Consider the following 14,456-nt stretch of genomic DNA (forward strand, 5'->3'; position numbering starts at 1 on the left):
TCCCTAGTACCTGCACCACAGGGAAACTAGTTTCAGACGAAGAAGGAGGGGAGTCCCTACCATGCAGTGGTTTCTTATCCCCAGAGCATGGCTGTTGGAAAAAAAGTCAACAACAGCTCCTCTCTTCAGACCTCATGTATTTCCAGAACAGCTGTGGTAACCCAGCAGCCAAGATACTGGGATCCATGTGACTTCCGAAGCTAGATCACGGAAGACCTGACCGCTTCTCCTTTCTCTCTCGGATGATTCCGGAGGAAACCTGCTGCCATGTTACGAAGACACGCCAGCAGTCCTGCGGTTGGGTCTGGGTGAGGATCTGAGCCTTCCTACAAACAACCAGCCCCACCTTGCCAGCCAGCCAGGTGAGCAAGCCGTCTCAGAAGCAGATCCTCCAGCCCCGCCCGGTCAAGGCTTAGGGTGCTAACCACGGCTGCTGCCCCCGAACCACCATCTCCCAAAGAGCCACCCAAGCCAGAACCATTCAGCTAAGCTGCTTTCCCATCTCCAAACCCACAGAAACCATGCAATAGAATGTATGTGTAAGCTGATTTGGAAGTAATATGCAGCAATACAGGACTGATACGATGACAAAACTTGTTTACCAATAAGGAAACAGGCAAGCCTTTTGCCAAAACCTATTCAATTGTAGGTACCCAAGATAAGACAAAGCTGTCTAGTGGTAGAGGCTCACCTTATCTCCAAGGTGGGAAAGAGTTTTACATGTATTATGTACATGAAGAATATAAACAAACACGCTCCCAGCTACGGTTCCAAAACCAAGTAGAAGCTTCTTTGGAATGGTTGCTTAGATGTTCTCAGCACATGTTGGAAAATACTTTCACGGACTCTGGGCTGGCAGGCTCCGGTCACAAATCCAGTCTTCTCTCCAGCACGTCTCTGTACCTCCCAGAAGCCGCACGGGGGAGAGAGTGCTGCATGGGGGGCGACCAGCTCTTTCAGCGGCTACAGCACATGGACACTTGGACTTGATTTGGGAAGCCAGGCCCCCTGTTGTCCAAAACACAGTCATCCCTCATGACTCCTTTGCCTCGTCCCAGTGCTAGCCAAGTAGCTCAGAAACGCAGTGCAGTCTGTCCTGCTTAAGTCTGAGAAATGGCTCCTCTGTATACGTGGCTTCCCCAGTACCCCCATCTGCCAGCACCTCCCAGATCAGGCAAGCACCGATGTCATCAGGCCTGAGATCAACATGACACCTGGGATTCTCTTCACCAATGTTGTCATCTATCAGGGGAGCCTTCGACCTTCGGCTCCGCCTTTACGGCTGCTCCCACGGAAAATGAAGCCTGGGGTACCAAGTCTGGTCCTCAGCGCAGCGCAGGTCATCCCGCCCTGTGTGGTGCCGCGGGAGGCCCTAGCAACTGCCCGGGTTCACAGTCAACCTGCAGAGGAGCCCTGGCCTGTCTAAAAGCTGCCCAACTGGCTGATTCCAGATGGACTATGAAATGCTGAGCACTGCAGATGTTGAGCCCAGTCCCCAGGGAGAGTCCTGTCTTGGGGCTCTCACACACACAACCACACCGACTAGAAACTAGGGGGAAGGCCCTGGGCTGCGCCTACAGGTGGCCCTCTGGTCTGGGTATCTCAGTATCGCTCTCGCCTCACGGGGGCGGGACAGCACAGGGATCCCCAGTCCCAGTGGCCCCAAGCACAGTGGCTGTGACTTGTCAGGGAAGACAGGCTACAGTCTGGCACCATATTTACAGGCAGTGCGAGGGACGGCACTGAGTGCTGATTACTTGCGTCCTAACGATCACCCTGGAATCTTGAGTGTTCTCAGTTTTGCTTTAACTGTTGCCCTTCCTAACCCAGAGTTTAAAAAACAAACAAAAAATGTTTTTGCTTGGGAAAATGTCCCTTTTGCAAACTGCATCCTAGGTGATGTTTCTAGATGAATTTTAGTGTCAACAGGATAGGTGAGCATCTTAGCCCAGTGGTAAAGCAGCCAGAAATTAACTCCACGTTAGGAGCAAGAATCTGGAAAACAATACCACCTTACATTGGGCTTTACAGGGGACAAAAATACCTTCACATTCATCATGGTGTTTGGTCCTCACGTCAGCCCTGGGAGGCAAGCAAACAGCTAAGGCTCTCTCCACTTTACAGGGGGGAAAATGGTTTGCTCCAGGGCAACGGCCACTGTGTTTTTAACTCTGCCCTTGCTGAAGATGAACTCATAACTTAGAGACTATGTTTTAGCCCTCAAGTCCTTTTCTCATAATGGAGGAAAACCAACAGGAGTGACGCTCATAGGACATGCTGCCAAAAGGACCTCGGAAACCAGTCCCCACTGCGGAGAGAACATTCACGTAAGTTAGGGAATCTGTGAGGCAACCCCTACCAATCTTTAAGCTCGGGGCTCTATATCACCTCCGGAAGGAAGCTTCCCCAACCCTGTAAATGCTCGTACCACTCTGTACTTTCCCAACACTTACCATTCGTATTACACGTGGACGCTGGCTTCCACGAAGTGAGAGGCCATGAGGCTCTTCCCCACCAGAATCCACCCAGTACCTCCCATCTTCAGGGAGATTTGCAGATACACGTTGAATGAAAGAAATTAGAACACTTCCGTGTTCTACTCAAGTCTCTTTTTCTGCAAAGAACAGAATCAACATAAAGCGAAAGGTTAATTAAACAGGTGGCTATAAGAATACAGATATCAGGGCGCCTGGTGGCTCAGTGGGTTAAAGCCTCTACCTTCAGCTCAGGTCATGATCCCAGGGACCTGGGATTGAGCCCCGCATCAGTCTCCCTGCTCAGCGGGAAGGCTGCTTCTCCCTCTCCCACTCCCCCTGCTTGTGTTCCCTGTCAAATAAATAAATAAAATCTATTAAAAAAAAAAAAAAGAATACAGACATCATAGAACCTAATGGTAAATCATATTGACTCATTTTTTTCTTTTTGGAACTTGTTTTATTTTTTAAGTAAGCTCTACACCCAACATGGGGCTTGAACTCACAACCCCAAGATCAAGAGTCACATGTTCTAGAGCCAGGCAGGTGCCCCAGATTGACTCACTTTTTAAATATAATTAAAATTAATTAATTAATCACCTTTTAAATAAAATTAATTCCGAGCTGTTGACTGAGAAAGGGATAGAGGGAGGGAGGGAGGGAGGAGGAAGAAAGGGGAAGAGAGAAGAGAAAGGGAATGGTGGTGGGAGTAGGGAGGGAGGGAGGGAACCCTGATCATAGCTCTCATTTTCATAAGCCTAAACTCTACTGTCCTTCCAGTAATATGAAGGTAAATTTAAGTGGTCTTAGAATACCATTGCTCGTACACATGAAATGTACGTACAGATCACTGCTGGGAACCGATATGCTGGAAGTAGTAGCAGCGTCGGCACTTGGCACACAACTCACAAACTAGGCAGAGTCAGGAATGTGTGGAGCTCACTTCTCTGGGGGGTGCACAGTAACAGCAGTTTTGGGCCTAAAATATGAACCTCCTGAGACTATCTGTACAATCCGCAGCGACATCAACCCTGTTACTCCTGGTATTCCTCACCTGCACCTTCACTTTCTTTCCCAGCAGCCCGGTCAGAGAATTATTAATTCTGCTCAGCTTCTCGAAGAACCAGCTTTTGGTGGCGTTGGTTTTGTTTCTGTTTTCTGTTTCATTAATTACCACTCTTCAGCACTTCCTTTCTCCTGCTTACCTTGGGAGAGCTTCCACCCTAAGAACTAGAAGAATAAAAGCAGAGATTTGACGCCCTTCATCTTTCCTAACAGGGACTTCGTGCTATAAATTTCCCTTTTTCCGTCCTTGATCCCACTGTGGAAATGGGCACGTTAGCACAACGGGCGCGTAGACAGAGGACTCTACACTGAGGAGAAGAGGGGACCGTGAGCATGTGACAGGGTAGGTTCTGAACTCACTCTCCCCCTCATGGAGGCCACAGAGCGTCTCCCTTGCTCCGTTCTCCTGCTTTCTCTGCGCACTCTCCCCCCACTGACACAAGGCCCTCAAGGTCTATGAGTACCCACTTCTGACGATGACACTGTGACTATGTCACAGTATGACACTGCTAACTTCCTGTGCTGCTGATTTTAAAACCTTGAGAGAGTCTTAACTGATTAACAACCTGTATCAGTCGAAGATCCAAGCAGCCATGGTCAGAGGCACAGGGTGCTACTTTATGTAAAACTCCTTTCCAGGGCTAAGGACCACAGGTCAGGGAGCCCCTCTGCAGACTTTAAAATGACCTTGTTTAAAATGAGTTTAAAATGACCTTGTTTGGGGCGTCTGGGTGGCTCAGTGGGTTAAAGCCTCTGCCTTCGGCTCAGGTCATGATCTCAGGGTCCTGGGATCGAGCCCCACGTCGGGCTCTCTGTTCAGCGGGGAGCCTGCTTCCCCCTCTCTCTCTCTGCCTGCTTCTCTGCCTGCTTGTGATCTCTGTCAAATAAATAAATAAAATCTTTAAAAAGTAAAAAAATAAAATGACCTTGTTTAAGCAGATACCTTGTGGTTTCACATATGGGTGGGATCTAAAAAACAAAATAAATGAGCAAAAAAGCAGAAACCGATCCATAGAGAGAGCAGATGGTTTCCAGAGGGGAGGAAGATGGGGGGTTGGGCAGAAAGGGTGAAGGGGAGTGGGAGACATGGGTTTCCAGTTGTGCAATGAATACATCCGGGGAAAACAGAGACAGCGTAGGAATATCGTTACTGGCATTCTAGTAGCATTCTTTGGTGACAGGGTAGCCTCACTTGTGGTGAGCACAGCCGCTGTACAAAGATGTTGAATCACTATGTTGTGCACCTGCAACTACGGTTAACACTGTGTCAACTACAGTAAAAAACGGTGCATTTTTAAAAGCATAAGAGGGATGCCTGTGCCCACGGATGTCTCCCTTCAGCCCCCAGAACCCTCTGAAGACCTGCAGTTAGTATTTGAACACATATGGGGTGCTGGGTAAAAAGGCATTTGCCAAACCCCGTCCTAGACATACGGATTCAGCTTTGGGGTGGGATGCAGAAAAATCTGCCTTTTTAAAATTGCCACCTCTGAGGGCGCCTGGGTGGTTCAGTGGGTTAAAGCCTCTGCCTTCAGCTCAGGTCATGATCCCAGGGTCCTGGGATCAAGCCCCGCATCGGGCTCTCTGCTCAGCAGGGAGCCTGCTTCCTCCTCTCTCTCTCTGCCTGCTTCTCTGTGATCTCCATCTGTCAAATAAATAAATAAAATCTATTAAAAAATAAAATAGCCACCTCTGGGAATCAGAGAAAGGGGAGCCCTCCTGCACTGTCGTTGGGAATGCAAGCAGGTGTAGCCATTCTGCAAAACAGTGTGGAGATTCCTCAAAAAGCTGAAAGAAGAGCTACCCTAGGACCCAGCAGTTGCACTACTGAAGATTTACCCCAAAGACACAAATGTAGTGATCCAAAGGGGTACGTGCTCCCCAATGTTTATAGCAGCAATGTCCACAGTAGCCAACTGCGGAAAGAGCCCAGATGTCCATCGAAGATGAATGGATAAAGAGGATGTGGTTTAAATATATAATGAAATAACTACTCAGCCATCAAAAAAAAAAAAGAAATCTTGCCATTTGCCATGACGTGGATGAACTAGAAGGTATTATGCTAAGTGAAATCAGTCAATCAGAGATAACTGTAAGATCTCACTCATATGTGGAATTTAAGAAACAAAACAGAATCATGGGGGAAGGGAGGGAAAAAATAAAACAAGATGAAATCAGAGAGGGAGACAAACCATAAGAGACTCTTAACTATAGAAAACAAACTGAGGGTTGCTGGAGGGGAGGGAGGTGGGGGGATGGGGATTAAGGAGGGCATGTGATGTAATGACACTGGGTATTATTTAAGACTGATGAATCACTGACCTCTACCTCTGAAACTAATAATATAGTATATGTTAATTAATTGAATTTAAACTAAAAAATAAAAATTTAAAAAATAAAAATAGGGCACTGGGCACCTGGGTGGTTCAGTTGATTGAGTGACTGCCTTTGGCTTGGATCGTGATCCTGGAGTTCTGGGATCAAGTGCTGCATCGGCTCCCTGCTCAGTGGGGAGTCTGCTTCTCCCACTATCCTTTCTCCTCATGCTCTCTTTCTCTCTCTCTCTCCAATAAATAAGTAAAATCTTTAAAAATATATATATATAGGGCACCTGGGCAGCTCAGTTGGTTAAGCGTCTGCCGTCAGCTCAGGTCGTGACCTCAGGGTCCTGGGATTGAGTCCCACATCTGGCTCCCTGCTCAGCAGGAAGTCTGCTTTTCCCTCTCCCACTCCCCCTGCTTGTGCTCCCTCTCTTGCGGTGTCTCTCTCTGTCAAATAAATAAATAAATTAATTAAATAAATAAAATAAAATAAATAAATAAATAAAAACCTTTAGTAATAAAATAGGGGCACCTGGGTGGCTCAGTGGATTAAGCCTGTCTTCAGCTCAGGTCATGATCTCGGGGTCCTGGGATCGAGCCCCGCATCGGGCTCTCTGCTCAGCAGGGACCCTGCTTCCCCCTCTCTCTGCCTGCCTCTCTGCCTACTTGTGATCTCTGTCAAATAAATAAATAAAATCTTGTAAAAAATAAAAAATAATAAAAATAATAATAAATAAAAATAAATAAAAAAATAATAATAAAATAAAATGAGCATCTGATAGGTCTGGCGCAGTCCGTGAATCGCATGGGAACGTCATTTTGCCTTGAAAGCTCTTCCAACAGATCCTAAACTACCCCCTCCCGAGCACCAGCTTCCTAACAAGTAACTTTCTGTGAGATCCACTGTGCCTCTGCTCCCTTTCCTTAGGTACAAAAGAACAAAACTGTACAAAGCAAGCTGGGGCGGTGGACACAGGGTGACACAGGGAACAGAAACTTTGTTCCTGGCCTCCCCCACACCCTCACCGGTTGTCTTCCTTGAGACACATTCCCCTCCCCAACGCACGTAAACTGCCAATTAGAAAGTTTATCCAGAAGAAAGGCAATGAACTCGGACTTTCCTGAAGTCCCCAATTACTGTGGCTGCCTGTGCATTCTCCAACAAGGGTCTTTTCTTGATAAGGCATTAGACGCATGCCTAACTACCTAAAAGTCACTGAGTCCACATGCTCCTTGAGAGATTACACTTGCAAGGAAAAGTCATTTGAAATCGAAAAGAATCTGAGGACCCCATTTATAGTTCAGTATAAAACACTGGAGTTTAAGCTGTTGCTTTCCTACCAACAATAGTAACATTTCAAGGATTCTAGTGTGCTGCTCCGGAATTCCTGTCATTTAAACAAATCTTATCACACTTGAAATCTGAAAGCCCTCGGGGTGCCTGGATGGCTCAGTCGGTTGGATTTCAGCTCATGGGTTACGGTCTCAGGCCCATGTAAGACTGAGCCTTGCATCACGCCCCTGGTAATGCTCTGCACTCAGTGGGGAGTCCGCTTGAGACTCTCTCTCTCCCTCTGTCCCCCAGCCCTGCCCTCTGTAAGAGAGAAAAAATCAGAAAGCCCTTGCCAGCAAAGCCCCCGGCACCCCACTTCAGAGAAAGGAACTGAGCAGGATCTCATTAATCCCTCTTGCCAACAAACGGTGGCAAAAACAAGGGGAGGCTGCCAGCACCCCCAATCCGTGCCACTGAAGAGCCAGCTGCCTTAAAGGTAAGGCTCATTTAGAAAGGCTGAAAGGAGGGGCACCTGGGTGGCTCAGTGGGTTAAAGCCTCTGCCTTTGGCTCGGTCATGATCCCAGGGTCCTGGGATTGAGTCCCGCATTGGGCTCTCTGCTCAGCGGGGAGCCTGCTTTCTCCTCTCTCTCTCTGCCTGCCTTTCTGCCTATTTGTGATCTCTGTCTGTCAAATAAATAAATAAAATCTTTAAAAAAAAAAAAAAAGAAAGAAAGAAAGGCTGAAAGGAACTATTCCACTTAAAGTAACTCCCTTCCAAAAACAAAGCCAAAACCCCAGCTTCCTTGGAAGGATACCAAGAGCCCTGGGTGTTCTGCTATTTGTGTGTAAACATGTAAGAATGTCAGTATTCCCATTTCCAAGAGGGGAAGGAGAGGAGCGTTTTGGCGGCTCAGCTGCTGCCAAGTCCTGCCTCAGCCAAACGTGAGTCACAGCTGTCTCTGGAAACTATTATTTAAGATCAAAAGGGTTTGTCCTCTTCCCTGCCATTCTCACCTTGCAGGATTAGAGGGAAAGGTCTGCCAGAAAAACAAAATGAAACCAAGAAGGGCAAACAAACCCCCCCCCCAAAAAAACCCAAAACACGACCATGCATATGACATCGCCCTGGAAAGTTATTTACCGCTGCCCACTCCTGTCCCCCCCCTCCTTCCCTCCCCTAGTTCTTGTACAAAGCTGCTCTTCTGCATACCTGGTTAACTGTGCGGTTGTTCATACCAAACAAGGGGGCGCTTTCAAGACTTTCCATACTTGGCTTCCCGTGTTCCTCTGCAGAGGCCCAAGCTCGGTGGGGGAGGTAAGCTCTAGCCTTTGTGAACAGGAACTCTGCATTCCCCGAGGCGGCTCTTCAGGTGGTGCCGGGACCAATGGTACTAACCGCAGTGGGAACACTGGCCTGGCTAGCTGCCCCAGGAGCCTCCCGCACAACAGAACCTGCGGAATGAACACGGGGAGACCGTTAGTGCTAACCCACTACCACCTCAGTGGGATGCTGAATGAACACAAGGATGACAGCACTCAGACATCGAGGCTGCCCTTCCATGTCCCACAAACCCCCGCCGCACCCAGAGGCTTGCTTTCTGACAAACCGCCCAGTGCGGGCAACATCCCGGGCTTCCTGCTAGCAGGTGCACCAGAAAACTGGACGGAACTTCCAGGGGAGCGGAGCGGCAGGGCTGCTTGGGGCCAGGACCCGGCTCGGCTGCTCTCTCAGCGTGGCGGTGGGCAAGCTGCTGGACCTCAGTGCGCCGCCTCATCTGTGAGATGGGGATGTTGACAATACCTACCTCACAGGGGAGAAAAGGAGTTAATACGTACTAAGGTTTGGAGAATAAGGCCTGGCACACCGTGAACACTTTGTGTGATTTTGCCAGTACAGAGACATTCCCCCCTGCCCCCCCCCTTTTTTTTAAGATTTTACTTATGTGAGAGAAAGGGTGAGAGAGAGCCCACAAGCAGTGGGAGGGGCAGTAGAGGAGGGGGAAGCAGACTCCCTGCTGAGCAGGGAGCCCAACACAGGACTCAATCCCAGGACCCTGACATCATGACCTGAACCCAAGGCAGATGCTTAACCTACTGAGGCACCCAGGTGCCCCTCCCCGTTCTTTCCAACACAAAATGCAAGACACCGTTCTTGAGGGTTCTGCAAAATGAGAAAATCTAAACAGGTTATCATTTGGTGATAAATTCTGACAAAAAGCTTAGGGCAGGCAGCTAACTCCCTTTAAGGGATAAAAATTCAAACAAGAAAAAAAACCTCCCCATGCACCTTGGGTAGTAACCCAGGCTGAACCAGATTCCTTTGGCTATTTCATCAGAGAGATCTATACAAAGCCATCATTTTCTATCATAATATTTTCACTTCTCAAACAGCTATGGTATTTTTCTGGAAATGTTTCCCCTCACCAACAGGTGCAGCCCTGGTCCGATTTCACCACCGCCTCTAGAGGGCAGTGCAGCAGTAAAAATGCTTGCCTAGAGCGGGCACCGGAGAGAAGCACACAGAGCCTTCACCCACTCACCGATACCGACCCCCCAAATACTTTCTGGACAGTCATGCTGACCAAAAATACAAACACTTTAAACGTTGAAAGTGGTCTGTTTCAAGGACAAGAGAACTAAGGCAGGTAGGGAAGCTGGAGGGAGAGGATTTCTAAAGAAGTAACGAGACCCTCCTGTTTTTGGAAGGGGCCACAGGGCATCCACTTTAATTCTCTGTTCACATGTTTTTGTTTTGTTTTGTTTTGTTTTTAATATTTTATTTATTTGACAGAGAGAGAGAGATCACAAGTAGACAGAGAGGCAGGCAGGGGTGGGGGGGGCGAAGCAGGCTCCCTGCCGAGCCAAGGGCCCCACGCGGGGCTCGATCCCAGGACCCTGAGATCATGACCTGCGCTGAAGGCAGAGGCTTCACCCACTGAGCCACCCAGGCGCCCCTGTTCACATGCTTTATACACTTTTGAACGTATGTATATTCCACAATCAGAACAATTGTTTTAGGAATGTGTTGTATGGGTAGACACTCAGCAAGGGTTTCCTTCCCCAGAGATTAAGACAAAGGAAAAGCAACACTTGAGAGAACGAATGTGCCCCACTCAAACCTACTAAGTCCCTGCGTTCCCGCACATGTCCTCGTGGGTCCGCAAAAGCAGCTCGTCTGGCTCCTGTGACCTCCTTTTACCGGGCTATTATTATTGCAAATAAAAACACATGGACACCAGCTAACAACTTCGACTTTTAATAATGGAAACAATTTGCCATTCCAGAAACAACCGCAGGGAGGAAAAATCTTCCCTATAAAAATAAACTCATCAAAATTATAAATATTATAACTTTTTTACTTCTGTGATTTAAAATGCTCCCCTGCAATACTACCCCCTTCATTTTTAACAACATTCTGGTACCATCACATGTTGAAGAGAACACAGTATTACAGCAAAGCTTAGTTTAATTTAACACAAGAATTTGTACAGTGATTTTTAAAAATCTCTGGCCGTAGTGGCCTTTTCTTCTTTTATGCATGAAAAATGCTGCTGCAGGAACCAGTGTTTGGGAGAGAACGTCAGTGTTCCAAGAACTATGTACTGACAGAATTTCAATACAGCAAGTTTTCCAAATTGCAACTTGTAGTGCACACGACAACGAGCGAGGTTCTGGATACAAGAGAGGAGGATGCCTGTTTTAGACAATCTACTTCAAGTAAAAAAAAAAAAAAGAAAAGAAAAAAATTCACAGATAACCATCAGCTACTACTTTAGGTTCTAACAGTGTCTTAATCTGAGAAACAAATGCTTCACAGAATATAAGCTTACTGGGTGGGCAATTCAAAAACCAGGTGGTTGATAACAGTATACTCAAACCCAAGCCACAGTCTGAACAGTAAAACCAGTATAAAAAATCATGAAGGCATTCCCTGAACAATAAAGGTAAAGTGTTGGATGACAATGTCACTAAAACCTCATTGATGCACTAAAAAGGAGTCACATGCAAAATTAAACAAGATGTGCCATACATATTTTATAGCTAGTTCTACTTTTTTTGCCCCCCCCCAACTCTCCTTAAAAAGCTTAGGAAAATAGGATTGTCTCAGTAACGTGTGTGCACAGCAGACCACCGCGGACACCTGCCTCCAACAAGACGGGTGCTCTCTGAAAAGTCGGAAGTGCCACCAAGAAGGGAACAGAAATGTAACTTTTAAAAGGCACAGTTCACTTAAGAGGCAAAGAAATGAAGCACCTTGGAATTTCAAAAAGAATCCATTAGGTGTCACCAAAGTGTTGACAATTCCTTGGGAATTTATAAACAAAATGTATCTAGACTAAAAAAAAAAAGATTTTAAGGCCCCTTTAGAACCACAGCACAGCTTTCTTGTTGTTTTCAGACTGCTGCAAAAAATGAGGTTATTTAACCTGCTTTAAGGAAGGCTTCTATTGTGCACACCTTTCTTTGGTTGGTAGAACATGCACTTTCCTTAAAGCATTTCCAAAAAGAACCCCTCTTGTGTGGTCAGCGGGTGGATGGCAGGGCGGCAGCGGGGGAGTCCTCCCTTTCTGGTCACCCTCCTCCTCAGTCAAGTACTCCTTCTGGAAGGAGGATCTGATGGCACGGGGTCTATAATCCACATCCCTATCTACCTTACGGAAGAACAGACTGCAATTTGTAAGAGAAGGTGGGAGAAGAGGGAAGAGTAGAGGAGGAAGACGGGAAGGGGAAGAAAAAGGGAAACTGGGGAAAGAAGGGGAGTGATTGTCACAAAAGTATGCAGTGAGCTCCCTACTTGACAAATCTCGCAGCTAACCGGAAAACAGCCACCCCCTATCCAGACTCCCTTTCCATTCAGAAAACAGCTGGGGTGGGAGACCAACCGGGACCGTAAGTTAACAGGAGCTAGCTCTCGGTCATGGCCCCACCACCAGCAGAAGCGCGCCCCCCACCACCCCCCCCAAGAAAGCACCGGGAATGGTCCCCAGAGAGGGCGACCCACCACAGGACGCCCCTGTCTGGGCCTGCGAGGTCCACCTGGCTGGACGCTCATTCTCTGGGCAGCTACACACTTCCCAGCTCCTCCCTCTGCTCTAGCTCCTACTTGCTTTGGCTCTGTTCCCATGTCTTACTCACCAGCACATCAAGCACTACCACAGTGGGCTTAACATCTCAAAACCCAAGGCCTTCCTCTCTGTAACCAAACACACCTCTCTCCCTGACCACCCGCCCCTCACCCAAACCTCGTTCCCGCAGAGATCCCCACTTCCACTGGCGCCTTCTTCCAAACTTGCTCTACACCTTCTCAGTCCAACTCCTAACGAAACCCTTCAATGCCTCCGAGTTCCTGGCTTCCGGGGCCTCTGAATTCCCACGGATCGCTTCCTCTGACATTTAAAAACAAAAAACGGACAGGTAGTTTCAACACAGGACAGTATTCAGATAGATTCCTTATTAAGCTTAAAAAAAAAAAAAAATCATCTGCACATCCTTCAGCTTAACTTCACCATCACATAATCAACTAAAACAAAGTAAGGAAGAAAGATAAACCAAACAAAACCCAGAGTCGTGTTTCCAAGCCGTCTAGATGGCCCCAGAGGAGACCGCAGATTCACAGCTTGCCGAGAGGTGAGCCCGCGGGGCCGTCGGACCGGCGGCAGCAGCCCCGCAGGGAGAGGCCAGAAGGCGGCGGGGACTAGAGCCAGGGGTCCGAGGAGGAAGGCTCTGGCGTCACGGGGCGCGAGGACGGCCCCCCAGCGAGAGAGACCCCGGCTGGGGCACGCAGGTCCCGCGCCTCTCAGCCAGGGGCGGCAGGGGCGGGCGCGCTTAGCCGGGAGTCCGCACCTCGCTGAGGGCCGCCTCCAGCTGCTGGCGATAAGCCGCGTAGCGCCGCTTCAGGCTCTGCAGCTGCTCGTCCTCCTCCTTGTCCAAGATCCGCAAGAAATTCTGTAGCTCTGGAAGGCTGAAGGCTTCCCACTGTTCAAGGACACAAGAAGGAAAAACCCAGGTGCTGAAGTCAGATCGTGGGCCTGGACGTGTGGGGTTGGTGGGGCGAGGCGCTCACCAGCCTCCCTCCCCCAGCACCCGGGCCCTCCGAGGACACCCGGCCCACTCGCTACTCTGCCTGCCTCCACAGCTCTCCACAGCAGATCTCACTGGGGCCAAAGCACTCAGGGCCCCAAGCACACCAGACATTTTCACTGCTGACCTAGCCGCTTTCTATCTGACCCCAGCAGCATCAGAAACCACTCTCCTCAGCCTCTCCCTGCAGTCACCACCATCACTGACGTATTCTTCCACTTCCCACAATCTTACCAGCTCCTACACAGCTCTCCAACTGGCCTGCTCTTCTCTACTACCTCTGCTGCCCCCCCTCTGCATTCACCATCCTCTTCTCCAGCCCAGAGACAAACTTGCCCATAACCTCCTTACACCACTCTTCTGTTCCCCCATCTGTTCCCTCAGGAGCCAGGCTGAATATGAATACTCTTCATAAAATGCAAATCCAGGCATGTCCCTCCCCTGCTAGAATCCTTCGGTGGCTTCCCCTGGTCATTCCTGCTAAGTCTGAAAGACCCTGACCTCTCTAGCTCCCCTCTCTCTCTCACACTGTCCCACTCATTACATTACCCTCAGTAGCTTCACTCACTTTCTCCACTCTGCCTGGCAAACTCCTACTCAACCTTCAAGTCTCAGCTTAAATGCCACTTCCTCAAAGAAGTCTTCCATGATTTCCTTCCTCTGTTCCTTCTGACCCAGAACAACACCTATGAGAAGTTCTCACTGAGCAATGGTAGCCCTGATCACAAAAGATTTTAAAATTATGGGGATCATTTGCTAAGCATCTCCCTCACCTACTCTTTACCTACACTTCAGCTGTTGTGCTTCTCACTATCTGGGCTTTGCCACTTGCCCTGGAGACTCTGAGCTGCTTCCCCAACAGCACCTGGCACCTAGCAGGCACTTTAAGAAAAAAGTTTTAATTCATCAGTAAAGGTCAAGAAAGATACTTGGCATCACCAGGAAGGGGTTTTAAAAATTTGTTTTCCAAACAAAACACCTTCCAAAAGGGGGGCCCTGGGTCCTAGGCTGAGAATCATGGCCTTAGGCAGAACAATTTTTCCCCTAAAGGTTTATTTATTTATTAATTAGAGAGAGAGAACACATGAGCACGTGCACACAAGCAGGGGACAGGGCAGAGGGAGAGAATCCCAAGCAGACTCTCGCTGAGTGCGGAGCACTGAGCCCATCCAACGCTCCCAGGCTCAATCTCACTACCAGGAAACCATGACGGGAGCCAAAATCAAGAGTTAGAAGCTCAA

General features: G+C 48.5%; 1 protein-coding gene across 1 annotated transcript in view; it reads right to left on the bottom strand.

Annotated features, from left to right (window-relative positions):
* Window positions 1-10,374: 10,374 nt before the first annotated feature.
* Window positions 10,375-14,456, bottom strand: part of RASSF3 (Ras association domain family member 3) — a 75,329-nt gene continuing 71,247 nt past the window's right edge. The window contains exon 5 of the mRNA XM_080810017.1: window positions 10,375-13,110. Within this exon, the coding sequence (XP_080666143.1) occupies window positions 12,961-13,110 (150 nt within the window). The 3' untranslated portion in view covers window positions 10,375-12,960. The remainder of the gene's footprint in view (window positions 13,111-14,456) is intronic.

This window comes from Martes martes, assembly GCF_963455335.1.
Source record: "Martes martes genome assembly, chromosome: 8".
In the NCBI taxonomy this organism is placed as follows: domain Eukaryota; kingdom Metazoa; phylum Chordata; class Mammalia; order Carnivora; family Mustelidae; genus Martes; species Martes martes.